Here is a 15,252-nt window from a genome sequence, read left to right on the forward strand (position 1 = left end):
GTATTGAAAAAACTGAAGCTTCTAATCATTAATGAAGTGAGCATGGTATAAAACGTCATGCTTTTGTTCATACATTTAAGAATGCAGCAGATTTTAGGAACAAACTATGAGATAGTCTTCAGAGGAAAGCATTTAACCCCTTCAGCGCTGCGTGGATTCCCCCGCGGTGCTGAAGGGTTCGAGCGCGGGCGGGGCCATGACGGAACGGTTCCGTCATGAGCACAGCTCAACCGATGCTCATGACGGAACCGTTCCGTCATGAGCATGGAAGGGGTTAATTGTGTTTGGTGACCTACTACAACTTACCCCTGTAAAAGGACAACCTGTTTTCAAAACACTTCTGCATAATGAAACAAGAAACTCTCTGGGAAGTATTGGCAACGAGAATAATTGGTACAATTTTGAATACAAAGAATTAGTGAAAAATATGTGCCAAGCATCTGATGTGGAATATTGAGATATTCTGAAGGACATTAGAGCGGGAGTGTTGACAATAGAAGGGAAACATGCTGTCGAAAGCTGCCTTATCAAGAGTCTATACCCATCTAATATTACAGCAGCGAAAACAATGTAAAAATTCATTAAAGAACAGAAATCTATAGTTTGCTTAATGCCAACACTTAAAGAGTGCTCCAAGTTTAAATAAGAATGACTACAACTGGAGAAAGAAAATATTTTGGAAATTACAGTTATTGACAAAATGGAACATCAGGGAGTCACAATACTACTGACAGATGGTTCACTGACAGAATATCGATGTGAAAAATATAGAAGTAAAAAATATCGATGAAAAAACATAGAATGCAAAAATACAGACTTCCTATACTTAAACAGGTAAGTACAAAAATATCGGGAAAAAAAAAATCAATGTAAAAAATATAGTTGTACAAAATATCGAGATATATTATCTACTGGCGGTCGCCAGTAGATAGTTATAGTTAGGACCGTGTTTCCATAGGAAATCTGAAAATCCTATTTTGAATAACTTTGGCGCCGGTTGACGAATCCTAGCGAAATTTTCAAAACTAATGGGGCGCTCCGCTCAGCTCCTACCCTGAAAGTCTCGGGGTGATTCGTCAAGCGGGGGCCGAGAAAAAAGGGGGTTCCCAAAACACGTTTTCCCCATGCATTTTTCCATAGGACCTTTAGTCGAAGGTACAGCCCGAATGGCTGAACAGAATTACTTGAAATTTGGCAGAGAGGTAGTCCTCCGGTCAGGCATGTGCCTTTTGCATGTATGGAGTAAATCTGTTCAGTATTTCCTGAGAAAATTGCAGTTAAGCCACATAAATATCTATAGCCGCGCACCGTGCGCGCAACCTAACGTGCGCGAGCGTAATTCTGATTGGTGGTTACATGTCAGTCAACGTTCGAATCGGTCGAAATCAGGTAGTGTCGGCCGCCATTTTGTTTGTTGTGGGTGCGAGAGTGAAAAAAGAGAGGTGGCGAACGTGAAAAGGGGGCAGGGTAGAGAGTTCCTGAACCCCTAGCCTTTGTCAGGGGGTCCCTAAAGGACCCCGAAGGGTGAAAAAAGATTATTATTTTTTTTTTAAAATCGCGGGGTGCGCGGACGGTGCGCGCATGGTGAAAAACCTTTAAAAAAAAATATATATATATATATATACATAACTTAGCATTTAAAAAATCGTACAAATTCACTTAAAAGACCATAGGTTTCCCACACGTTATAGTTAGGAGTTATAGTTATCTGACCTAACTATAACAGGGGAATTTCATTGGTTTTTTCGAGTGAAATGTCCACCTAACTATAACCTGTGTGAAACCTATGGTTTTTTAAGTGAATTTGCAAGGTTTTTTAAATGCTAATTCTAACTATAATGTGTGTGAAACCTATGTTTTTTTAAGTGAATATGTATATATATATATATATTCACTGAAAAAACCATAGGTTTCACACATGTTATAGTTAGCGGAAATTTTACTGATAAAAAACCAATGAAATTGCCCCGTTATAGTTAGTGCTGGCAACTATAACCCACGCGACCGCAATCCTCTGCTGATGCTAATACTGTATTTAGACACTTATTTGCCCATGTCTTCTTCCATACATTTTTAGCTATACATATATTACAAATATTTTTTTTTATAAAGACACATATGTCATCAGCAGAAGATTGCGGTCGCGTGAGTTATAGTTGCCAGCACTAACTATAACGGGGCAATTTCATTGGTTTTTTATCAGTAAAATTTCCGCTAACTATAACATGTGTGAAACCTATGGTTTTTTCAGTGAATTTGCAAGGTTTTTTAAATGCTAATTCCTAACTATAACGTGTGTGAAACCTATGTTTTTTTCAGTGAATTTGTACGGTTTTTTAAATGCTAAGTTACTTTACGCCATTCGAGGCGTGCGCGCCCACTTAACGCAGTGCGTTCCGTGCACGGTTTTTATCAACTTTAATAAGCCCTGTACATTTGGTGGCCTTCGGCCACCAAAAGCACAGGGGGTGGGGTCAATGTGGATAGTGTTTTTTTTATTTCGATTTTATAATTTCATGTTGCCAAAATATAGTTTTTTTACTGATGTAATAAGCCCTGTACATTTGGTGGCCTACGGCCACCAAAAGCACAGGGGGTGGGGTAAGTGTGGATAGTGTTTTTTTTATTTCTATTTTTTACCGTACGCTTACGGTAAGCGTACGGTAAGCGTACTCGGCGAAATTGCCGAAAAAAAAATAAAACCGTTTTTGCTCTTGGGGGATGTTTGGGGACTCCCTCAACATGACTACGTGGGAGGGAGTTGTCAAAACAGCCCCGTAACATGTTTTTGGGCATCATGTTTGATAAATAACACTCAGTGCGAGAGACAAAATGGCGGACGCTGCTTCCTGGTTTCGGCCGATTCGAATGTTTACTAAGATCTAAGAGCCAATCAGAATCGCGCTCGCGCACGCCACCGTACGCGTACGGTAAGCGTACGGTAAGCGTACCGTAAGCGGGCTCAGATATATATATTGATTTAAAGGCTATTTTCTCAGAATCTACTGAACAGATTTACACCAAACCTACAAAAGGCACTTCCTTGACATAGGGACTACCTCTCTGCCAAATTTCTAGTAATTCTGTTCAGCCGTTCGGGCTGTAGCTCTGTCTAAAGGTCCTATGGAAAAATGCATGGGAAAAACGCGTTTTGGGACCCCCCTTTTATCTCAGCCCCCGCTTGACGAATCCCCCGAGACTTTCAGGGTAGGAGCGGAGCGGAGCGTAGCGCCCCACCTATTTTGAGAAATTCGCGAGGATTCATCGACCGGCGCCAAAGTTATTCAAAATAGAATGTTGCGGATTTCCTATGGAAAAGGGGTCCTAACTATAACTACCTACTGGCGACCGCCAGTAGGTAATATATATATATATACATATATATATATAAGAAACTGTTAGTACAACTTCGTGGTGATGGCTTTATTTCCAATGATGAGTTTAAATTCATGCATAATGAGAACCCTATTGTACCTGTGTTATATTTAATACCGAAAGTGCATAAAGGTGTCTCTCCTATACCGGGTAGGCCCATCATTTCAGCTATAGGGAGTGTGGCGGAACAGGTGGGCCAATACATCGACTTTTTTCTGCAAAATCATGTAAAAACACTGCCTAGTTACATCAAGGATACGGGTGATTTTTTGAGTAAGATTAAGAACATACATTGGTCTGATGGGATGTATCTAATTACATTGGATATTGAATCCTTATATACCAGTATAGATCACCAGGCAGGACTGTCAGCTGTAAAATTCTTTTTGGACCAAAAAGCGTGCGAATTCTATCAGCATAATAAGGCCCTAGTGAGTATGATGAATTGGTGTCTCAACAACAACTTCTTTCTATTTGGAAAGGAGCTGTTTAAGCAATTAAGGGGTGTGGCTATGGGTGCTTGCTTTTCCCCCAGCTACGCGTGCTTGCACGTAGGCTGGTGGGAAGAGCAGGTACTTAAAAGGAACTATTCTTCCATCTTTAAAGAAAACATAGTGCACTACTACAGGTTTATCGATGATATTTTCATCGTGTGGCATGGTAATAAAGAAAAAGCATTGGAATTCATTGAAAGCATTAATGTTAACAATTTGAATCTCCACTTTACCCACCACATAGACAATTCCAGCTTGGAATTTCTGGATGTTAAACTGTATGTAGCTAATGACAGAATAGAAAGTACCCTTTTTAGGAAACCCACTGCTGGCAACGTCACACTTCATGCCTCCAGTGCCCACCCTAAACATCTAATTGCGAGCATTCCCTATGGGGAATTGTTACGCCTGAAAAGGATATGCAGCACGGATGAAGAATTCAACATTTGTGCTTCAGAATCCATGCATCGCATGAAAGCAAGAGGCTATTCAGATGAGATTTTGACTAAAGCTCTAACTAAGACATCAACCAGATCTAGAGCTAGTTTACTCCCAGGTCCAACAGCAGCCTTGGAGGTGTCATCTGATTCACCTGCTACTCCTGAGGCAACAGTCAAAACCCAATGTCCTAGACTAATCACAGCATATAGTGAGAACGAACGCAAAATTAGATCTATTGTTAACAAAAACTGGGGAATAGTACTTACTGATCCTGTTTTAAGAATGAGTCTGCCATCCAGCCCCACTATAACATTCAGTAGAGCTAAAAACATGGGGGCAATACTAGATCTCACTAGCCCGGAAATAAGAACCAAATCTAATTGGTTACAACCAAAGAATGGTTTTTATAAATGCTCATCTTGCCGGGCTTGTAAGTTCGGGGTCAACACAACAGAATACTATACTCCATTCAGCCCTATACCACACAAGATAATGGGAAACTATAACTGTAAGACTGATTTTGCAGTTTATGTTCTCACTTGCACCTGTGGGCTTCATTACATCGGAAGCACCAAACTACAGGTACATGAGAGAATCCTTCAACATCTACGTGCCATTTTGCATAGTGATCCCAATTACCCAGTGGCGCGCCATTTCAAACAAGTTCATGGTAATAATTTATCTTGTTTAAAGTACTATGTGGTAGCTGCTATTCCTAAACCACGCAGAGGAGGAAACAGAGAGGCTATGCTAAGGAGATTAGAAACTAAATTCATTCTTAACTTCGATAGCAAATGCCCAAATGGTCTGAATAATACCGAAGATATGTACACATGTTTGTGAACAGTTATTCTGTAGATTACCCGAATTATTGTATTCATATGTGGTACAGATTTTTTGAGTTTGCTTTTTTTGATTTGATTTTATACAACTTACTGTTTAAATTTTGTGAGTATTGGTGAAACTCGTGATCACGAGAGAGGGATATAGAATATACAAAGAATGGTTGGTACTTTTGTACTTATGATTTTCAGCGGCGATATATTTACACCGTGGCAGAGATCTAGTATCAAAGGAATGGCATCCATTGTTCTTCTTTTTTGTTTCAAAAGAAATGGTTAAACTTAGACATGATCTGGGTTTAAAAAGATAAATTTTTCAAATAGAAGTTGGCGCCATATTGTAACAATACATAGTATATTTAGAATTATGTCTCAGCCGAGTGTAGATTGCTGATAAATGTATATAGATTATATTTATATATATATATTATATTTTCTTCTATCTGTGTGGTCATTTTGTGTAACCAATATTCTTCACACTTAATATCACATTAATTTGCACATGAATCATTTGGAATATTAATTCTTCAACTAGCTCTGCTATGCACTTTAAATACACGCACAAAAATTATTTTGCACATTGCCTTCCAAAGTCACAAGTTTGTTAATGATTGTATGCATTTATGCAGTTACAATGAATGAATTGTTTACATTATTTATAAATGTGAAGTTGGATTTATCCAGGAATTTTCATATTACCGATATGTATTTATTACATTGGTTATATTTATGGAGTCTGTTTTCTATGTCCTTCATTAACTTTCGTATCATGTGACTATTGTGGGAAGGGCATATTATTTAAAAATGGCGAAATCAACTGCAGCCTTTATGTGAACAAGGGCGCTTGAGCCCGAAACGCGTCATCTGTCGACTGCTGCTGGGTATGAAATAAAACATCTTGCCTGAGAAAACAAGTGGTTCGTATCTCTTTCTTCGCTGCCGAGGTAGAGGTGGAAGGAGTAATTTTTGCAATATATACATATATATATACACACACACACATATATATCAAAACTCAAAGTCCAATAAAGCGATCACTCAGAGTGCGTACTAGCACCAGTAGATGGTTTATTTCAGTAATGCGTTTCGCTTGTCAAGCAAGCTTATTCACACACTGTATTGTGGGTAATGACTGCAATACATAGTGGATAACAGAAAGTAAAAAAGGATAAGTAAAGGTTGCAAACGTACACCAAAATGGTATCCATTTTGTAATGGTGAACTTAAGGTATATATTCAAATATTACATTTATATTTCATACCTTTCAAACATGCGGAGACCGTGAATAATGCAAAAATGAAATAATCAGCACTACAAATATATACATAATGCATTCGTATGTCAAATGTAATGAGTTAATACATATTGCACGTCTGGACCTTATACCACTGCTGGTATTGTAATGTAATGCGAGTATGGCATCCATTTTGTAATGGTGAACTTAAGGTATATAGTCAAATATTACATTCATATTTAAACCTTTCAAACATGTTACGACTGAAAAATGCAAACATGAAATAATCAACAATACAAATATATAGACGATCGGGCGGAGGACAGCGGACGGGATGTGGTGGAGCAGGACTAGAACTTGGTTCCTGGCGATGGACTAGATTGACTATTTATTGCACCTTGGCTCAATTACACTCTAATCCGGCACATCATGCCCTTCAAATGTCTGGGGGTTGTGGGGAGCTTTTTGGGGTCCTTTCCTCCTTCTGGGGTTCTTTTGTGGTATATGTTAGGGCGACAGGCACACTGCAAGTTGGGGGGGCTGTTCGGGCTCAAGCAGGGGTGCAGGGAGGGGGGAGTTGTGGTTTTGGGTCTGTGGGGGAGGGGGGTTGTTGGGGATGGTTGTTGTTTTTTCGTTTCGCAGGGCAATGTGAAGTTGTTTGCTGATTTCTCCGGGTTGTGCTCTCCGGGATGTGGGTATCATGTGCGGGAGTGGGATGGGGGATAGGGGATTGCGAATCCTTTCGTGGAATGTGAATGGTCTGGGGGACAGGATCAAGCGCGGGGTGGTGTTACAGTTCTTGAAGCGGCTCTCGCCCGACATCGTTTTCCTGCAGGAGACACATTTGGTTGGGAACTCCTTCCAGGCCCTAAATAGGAGGGGCTATCGCCTTGCCGCTCACTCTGGTTTCACTTCTGGCTCTAGGGGAGTGGGCATCTTGGTTAGGACCTCCCTCCCATTGGCAGTGGACGAGGTGCTTCACGATGATAGGGGGCGATATGTGGCGCTGGTGGGGAGATGGGAGGGCAGAACCATTTTACTGGTGGCTGTGTATGTGCCCCCGGGGTTGCAGACGACTACATTTGCTGACTTGGGGCGTTTGGTCCTGGGGCTCCCTGGGGGGGTTTTGGTGTTGGGTGGAGACTTTAATGCCGTGGTCTCTGGATTGGAGGACCGTCACCCCCCCAGGGATCTCCCTAGGGCTCAGGCCTGGTTGGGGAGTTTTTTGGACACTTTGGGACTGGTAGATTGCTGGAGAATGATGCACCCGGGACAAGCGCAGTATACCTTTCACTCGGGGGCCCATGGGAGTCTCTCGAGACTCGACTATATGCTCATGCCGGCGACCCAAGCGGGGATGATTGGGGAGGTGCGTCATGTAGCCAGAGGTATTTCTGACCATTCCCCTATATGGTTGCAATTGAGGGTTGACCCTGGCACAGAGGGAAGAGTGGCACCTATTGGCCCCTGGTATCTTCGTAACCCTAAGATCCGCGCGGAGTTGGTCAAGTCCACTGATCACTACTTCACTGATAATGTGGGGTCAGTGTCGTCGGCCGTCTCCCTATGGGAGGCTTATAAAGTGGTGGTCAGGGGGCAGGCCTTGTCCCTTATCTCCCATACTAAGAGGTGCGAGAGAGCTGAGGTGGTTCGCCTGGAGGCTGAAATAGCTGAAATGGAGGATGACTTGGAGCGTGGAGTTACTGATGAGAAATTGCATGTTCTCAGCCTCAAACAGTCAGATTATAGAGCGCTAGTCACGGAAGCTGCTAAAGGGATGTATAGAGAGCAGCAAGGGCGTCTGTATGACGTGGGGGATAAGGCCGGAAAGTTGATTGCTTGGTTGGATAAGAAGGAGAGAGCGAGCAGAGTGGTGCCCGTTGTGGAGAGAATGGATGGAGTGCGTGTGACTGACCCTGTGGAGATTGTTGACTGCTTCGCGGATCACTTCCGCGGGGTATACTCTCCGGTTTCCGTGCGTTCGGAGGAGGATTCTCATCTGTTGCTTAGAGACATCGCACTGCCAACCTTATCGGAGGGGGATGCAACATTGATGGAGGCGAAGTTGTCGTCAGATGAGATTGCTTTGGCCATTCGCTCGATCGCGTCTGGTAAGGCGGTGGGTCCTAATGGTCTTCCCATTGAACTATATAAGTTACGTCCTGATAAGATAGCGCCGTATCTTCGTGACATGTTTTCGGCGGCACGTGCGGCGGGCTTCCTTCCCCCTGACCAACGCCTCGCCACCATAGTGGTGATAGACAAAGATGGGAAGCCGCAAGACCGCTGCGCCTCCTATAGGCCCATTTCGCTGTTGAACGCAGAACCCAAAATTCTGGCTAAGGTGTTGGCTAACCGACTGGTTCGGGTCGCGGGCGACTTGATTCATCAGGATCAGTCCGGTTTTATACCCCATCGGAATACCGCCCTAAATTTGAGGCGGTTGCACGGTGTGCTGGCTAGAGCCGAGTTTATACGGGAGCCGGCCATCTTGGCATCTTTAGATGCTACTATGGCGTTCGATACTTTGGAGTGGCCATATATTTGGGCCGTTTTGGCGAAATTTGGATTCGGCCCCGAGTTTATTGGTTGGGTAAAATTGCTATACGCTGACCCACTGGCTCAGGTGGTGGTGAATGGTAGGGTGTCGGCTCCCTTCGCACTGGGGAGGGGTACGCGACAGGGATGTCCGCTATCACCCCTTCTCTTTGCGCTTTCTTTGGAGCCTCTCGCCGCCTGGTTGCGTTGGGAGCCGTTGTTGCGAGGCATTAGATGGACGCCGGAGTTCGAAGACCGCGTCTCCCTTTACGCGGACGACATCCTTCTATATCTCACTTCCCCCCGACAGTCACTAATGGTATTGGTGGACGTGTTGACTTCCTTTGGCCGCAACTCCGGCCTGGTTATCAACTGGGCCAAATCGTGCGTCTATGTCCTCTCCGGGGACGCCCCCCTCCTGCCGCAAGACTGCCCTGTTCAGGTTGCTACCCTGGGGTTCAAATATTTGGGAATCTTTATCTCACTGGATATCGCGGTCCGCTATGAGCGAAACCTTCTCCCTCCCCTCCAGCGACTGAAGGCCGACGTCGCAAGATGGCGACGACTTCCGCTTTCACCGCTTGGACGGGCGGCATTGTTTAAAATGATGTCGCTGCCTCGCTTTTTGTACGCTTTGCAAAATACTCTGGATGTCGTACCGGCCCGCTATTTCCGGGAGGTTGAGGGTCTTCAGCGTCAACTGTTTTGGGACGGGCGGCCGCGGATTGCTCTCGCCAAGTTAACGCTTCCTTGGTACGATGGGGGGGTTGCACTCCCTGATATCAAACGATACTATTGGGCGTCTCAGTTGGCGGCTGTGAACCACGGGATATATGGTCCTGCCTTAAACCCGGCGTTCGAGATGGATAAATTCCTGCTCCCGGGTGGGGATTATAATAGGGCGCTGTACTCGGTGACCCCGGACACGCGGCTGACGGGACCCACGCGGGTGGCGGTGCGTGTGTGGCACGCGGCGAATGCTGCGATGGGGTGGAGGGATCGCTTGACTCGGGCGACGCCGCTGTATGCCTCTGGGCGGTTGGGCTGTTTGTGGAGATCGAAAGGCTTTGAGAAATGGGACATGATTGGTATATGTAAGGTGGGTGATCTTTGGGTGAAGGGAGCTTTCAAAACGTTTGAAATGCTTAAAAAGGAATATAAATTGAATGATAGAGAGTACTTCCGATATGCTCAAGTCCACCATGCGCTGTGTTCGGTTTTTCCGGACGCTGCTGCCATCCCCGAGTATTCCCCACTGGAGGATAGAGTGTTGGATGGCTATGTGCCCGACAGCACTATTTCTCTGATTTACAAGAAACTCATCAACGATCGCGCGGACTTGCTGCTCCGTCTGAGGATGGCATGGACAGGCGATGGCTTAGAGCTGGATGATGAGGACTGGGTGTCGGCGGTGGCCTCCCCGAAGGAGGTGGCGATCCCAGCCCGCCTCCGGTTTGTACAGCTGAAGATCCTCCATAGAGTGTATGTCACAGGGCCCGGTTTGCTGCGTATGGGTTATTCGATGGATGGATTGTGTAAGCGTGGATGCGGCCTGCCGGGCACGTTCCTTCATATATTGTGGGAATGTCCGGAGATTGTGCGATTCTGGAACGGTATCCATACCGTACTGGAGGGGGTCACGCACGTGGCCCTGTTGCCAGAGGCTAGGAGGTGTTTGCTCAATGTCTGGGAACCGAATGATTGCAATGCGGCACAGACGCAGTGGGTGACCTTGGGGTATATGGTGGCTAAGCGTAACATTGCACAGCTATGGGGCTCCCCGAGGCCACCCACGGTTGATGTATGGAAGGAGAATATGGACTGGTGTATGTTTAGGGAAAAGACGGTGTATGTGGCGAGAGGTAAGCCAGGGAAATGGAGTAGGGTATGGGGTCCGTGGAATTTATATCGAGGCCGTATCTGCGCCCCGCCTTTGCCATTAGAGGTCGATATTGCTTTGACCCCCTAGCCGCGCATTCTGCGGGAGTGTGTGATGTGTGTTCCATGCTTTGTTTTCCCATTGCCCCCCTTCACCGCTTCTGGACCAGAATCGCTTTGGATACTGTATGTTGTTCCCCGTCCTGGGAAGAGCACGCTGCTATCTCGGACTCTCATTGCCTTGAGTGTGTTTTATGTTTAATAAAAAATGAAACCGTTGTCTTAAACCGCTCCTGGCCTATGGCCATGGTCTGTTATAGGTACTTACGGACTGCCGGGTGCTTTGCCGCTGGTTCATTTGAATGTATGGCGTTACACTGTGGGCCCACGGGCTCTATAGCGGCCGGCCCTGGTGGTTGTAGGCCCTTATATGTCTTTTATTGTGTGCTAACGGTTTCTAATAATTTTTTTTTTATAACAATACAAATATATACATAATGCATTTTTATGTCAAATGTAATGAGTTAATACATATTGCACTCCTGGACCTTATAACACCATTGTTATTGTAATGTAATGCGAATATGATTCTCCTATTACATTCCACGGTATCAGAGTGAGTATATCTCTGGCATAATGATGTAATATGTGATGTCATTAGCAGTGCATTGCGGGGGTGCAAGTTATAGTTAGCTTAACGGCTCCATTTCTCTGGTTTTGTACGAGTGAAGTGTCAGACGAACTATAACGTCCCTGAAACCTGTGATTTTTTTCCAGTGAATGTCTAAGGTTTTTTTAAATGCTAATTCCTAACAATAACATTATATATATATATATATAGCAAGAGCAGCGAACTTACCTCTACATAAAGGTTACTCTTGTAAGTGTAGTTTCAGTATTCATTCCCTACTGCTTAAAAATCTCATCACCCCACAGTAAGTCACGCAGGCTAATGAAATAAGGTTCATTATGCAATCGTCGGAGCATGACAAAGAAATAAATTCAAAACATGGATAGTTCAGGTGAAGCATAACTTTTAATATTGGAGTTGCATTCTGCAACCATATGACCTCTCTCTTGTTTCACACTTTCAAGAAAGCTCTGGAAAACATCGAACAGAATTTTATTGATGAGAGCGGTGCCGGGTCATCAAAATTACGGTTAGGTACACTTCTATGTGGTACTGACCAAGAGTTTTCTGTTGCACATTTGTTGCCTGTGACAATAACCATCCACCGTAAGACTCAATAAAACAATCAATTTTTAGATTTTCAATTTTTAACAAGCATAGATATCTATCTGTAAGTTGTCTTGATAAAGAAATACTCAATTATTCCAAGTTGGTATACAATTTTTAAGGATTTTCTCTGAACTGCTATTTTTCACATTTTCTTCGGGAAAATAAATAAAGCACTGATTAACACTTTGAGGTAAATACCAAGGTTATTGTAATTGTTACCACATACTGTTAACATGAAGGTTTTCAATGCTCTTTCTACACAGGCATATATCATACCAGTGAAGAGAAGAAAAAAGGCTGCCTTGGGTCCTTCCAAGCAACTTGATTTTCCATGACAATGCATCAAAAGTAGTTTGTGTGATTGCTTTTCGTAAAGGGTTTTTCCCAAAAATTGAATATATAAGTTGCGAAAGTACCTTTCAAGCCCTCTACCAACTATTTAACAAACACCACTGAAAAGTTCTTGTATCTTCTTCACCTTTAGGACCAGTCTTAAGATAGTTAGCTCTTTGAGGGCCATCAACCGCTTTTCAAAGGTACTGTACCATATTCAGAACAATGTATGGAAATCCAGACTGTTAGGACTCTTCTGCAGGATCACTGGAAGAGTCAGACGCTTCATCAGAGCTGTCGTCAGTATTACTATCATCTGTTGATTCCTCACTGTCACTGTCTTCACTGTCCTCTTCATCATCTTCATTTTCTGAATTCTGATCATTCTCTTCTATAAGAAATGAAAATGATTATAAACACTAACTTCAGGTCAAGGTGAGAGAAAAAGAGCAAAAGTCAAGGTCAGAAGAACTGAGCAAATGCACTGGACAAATGCAAGTGAGATAAATACAATAATCACTTACATTTTAATTTTATACCACTTGGAACTACATTTTTATTGTCTATTCCATTTTTTCAACCAAAATCATGGGATACTCTGCAAAACTTTAAAATGAAGAGCCTACTTTGATCTGAGGGTCACAGCCGCTCTGTTAGAACTTGACATAATGTGACCCCGTATTAGAATTCTAAACGTAACTAGACAAAATGCATTTTTGTCATAAAGTTACAAGTCAGAAAAGCACAATAAGGCAGATAATACAGAAAGCATAAATTTGATGAAAGCTAATTTAGTAAGACTATGTAGCCTTGAGCATCTCAATTAAAGGTAAGTAATCTTTGCATCTCTTTCACTTGCATAGTCTTTCAAATGTCCACCATCTCAATATTATCGTAACAACATACTGTTTAATTTGGCCTTCCAGAACTGACCAGCCACTGAAGTGGCTGCATACAATCCTTCTCCAAATAAGGTTCCGAAATGTAGGATTCTAGATCTCTCCTTTTAAGGCTTCAAGCAAACCTCAGGAGAATTTGAATAGGATAACAATTTGTGTCAATAGATGCCCTAATGCTCAAAATAACTCATTCCTGCTTCACCCAAATATCCAGGATGCAAGTAAAGTAAATGCAGTTAATGATGGTAGGTCATTAGGCACCAAACTGCGCAGGAAAGAGCTGCACCTATGTACATTTAATTTGTTGGTTTACAGCTTCAATTAATTGTTATTGAACTGTAAATTGTGCTCGGTGGTACAACAGATAAAGTTTGATGGTGAGTCATAAAATAATGTTTCTGGTCGTTTGAATATGTAATCAGTTTGTAATCTTGTAATTGCCATGAGGGCGGTTCCTGTCAAAGAATCAAAAGTATGACAAACGGTGCTGTCAAAACGATGGTACCATACGTCAAACTTTTAACATGGTTTTGTTTTTTCCAATAACAAAATCCCAAAGCCAGGTTTTGTTTTTGAGAATATAAAAACTAATGGCTCCCACACCATGGGAGTTATGGTGTAGGGGTCACTTTGCCGTCTTCACTGCCCCTTACCACCAAAACTTGGCAGTAAGGGGCAGGGAAAACTGTCTAATTGACCGCCCACTCTTAACTGAGTGGACAGTCGAATCACCAAGCATCTGGCGGCACTTACTTCATTGGGCCGTCGGAGGAGTATGTCAGCGATGGAGACGAAGTAGTCTCTAACACAGACATGCTTAAAGTTTGCTCATCTGTAAATCAGGCAGGCAGACCTTCAAAGAGTCCACAGTGACTCTTTAGAGTATGATCAACTCATGGCTGCACAAATACCTAGGGCCAGCCATCTCCCTCAGCCACAGTGAGGGCCAGATTCACAAAGGTAAAGTTAGACTGAAAGTCTAACCTAGACCAAAAGTCAAACTTTACTACTTTTCGGTATTCACAAAGGTACGTTTCTACGAGTAAATTTAGACTTTTGGTCTAAGTTAGACCTTTGGTCTCACTTACCTTTGTGAATACCTGAGAAGTAGTAAAGTTTGACTTTGGTATAAGTTAGACATTTGATCTAACTTTATCTTTGTGAATCTGGCCCTTAGACTTTAGAGCTGATTTAGAGTTTGGCATAGAGGGTACTCTGTCACAAAAGCAATGGAATACCCTCTTCGCCAAACTGTAGGTTGGTGGAGAGGCTACTCAATCACTGTTGCGGCACAGTACTCTCTCCACCAAACTCTAAATCAGTATCAAAGTCTTACTTTGGCTGAGGGAGAGGGTGGTCATTTGGTATTTGTGCAGCCCTGATTTTATCATACTGTAAAGAGTCACCATTGATTATTGGGACACAAAAATCTCTCCATAATGGTAGATTGAGGGAAAGGCAACATTGTCTAAACATTATGGTCCCTTTGGCAAGGCAAGACCTGAACTTTAGTGTAAAAACTTCAATCTGCAATCTAATACTGGCTGATGTGCAGATCCGCTGGAATTATGCGGCATAGGGGGATAAAATTATGCAGCAGGGTTGACCAAATTATGTGTCAAGAAAAGGCAAACTATGTGGTGCAATGCAGAAAATTTTGCAACATTATTACTTTGAGGTGTAATGCAGAATATGTTGTGACAGTATTACTTCATTATTTTGAGATCTGTACACAAATGTCACCTCATTAGTACCAGTTTAACACCTAAATACAGCAATAAGGGATGGAAAGATGAGCAGTCAATCTTTGCGGTTGGCCTTCTACTGCGAGGGGGACTTGTCACCACTTTTGTAGTCATTCTTGTTCCAAAAGAGCTACAAACAATATTTTTTCTTCAAATCCACAGATTATGCAGTAGATGACGGATTATGTTGCAAATGTGGCAAATCCATAAGTATGTGGAAAACACAGCTGAA

General features: G+C 43.0%; 1 protein-coding gene across 4 annotated transcripts in view; it reads right to left on the reverse strand.

The window, feature by feature from the left end:
• Positions 1-10,426: 10,426 nt before the first annotated feature.
• Positions 10,427-15,252, reverse strand: part of ERICH2 (glutamate rich 2) — a 313,376-nt gene continuing 308,550 nt past the window's right edge. For all 4 annotated transcript variants that reach the window (XM_085646409.1, XM_085646410.1, XM_085646412.1 and 1 more), the window contains one exon: positions 10,427-12,767. In XM_085646409.1, the coding sequence (XP_085502535.1) occupies positions 12,622-12,767 (146 nt within the window). In that variant the 3' untranslated portion in view covers positions 10,427-12,621. The remainder of the gene's footprint in view (positions 12,768-15,252) is intronic.

Source organism: Triturus cristatus, chromosome 3_1 (genome assembly GCF_964204655.1).
Source record: "Triturus cristatus chromosome 3_1, aTriCri1.1, whole genome shotgun sequence".
In the NCBI taxonomy this organism is placed as follows: Eukaryota; Metazoa; Chordata; class Amphibia; order Caudata; family Salamandridae; genus Triturus; species Triturus cristatus.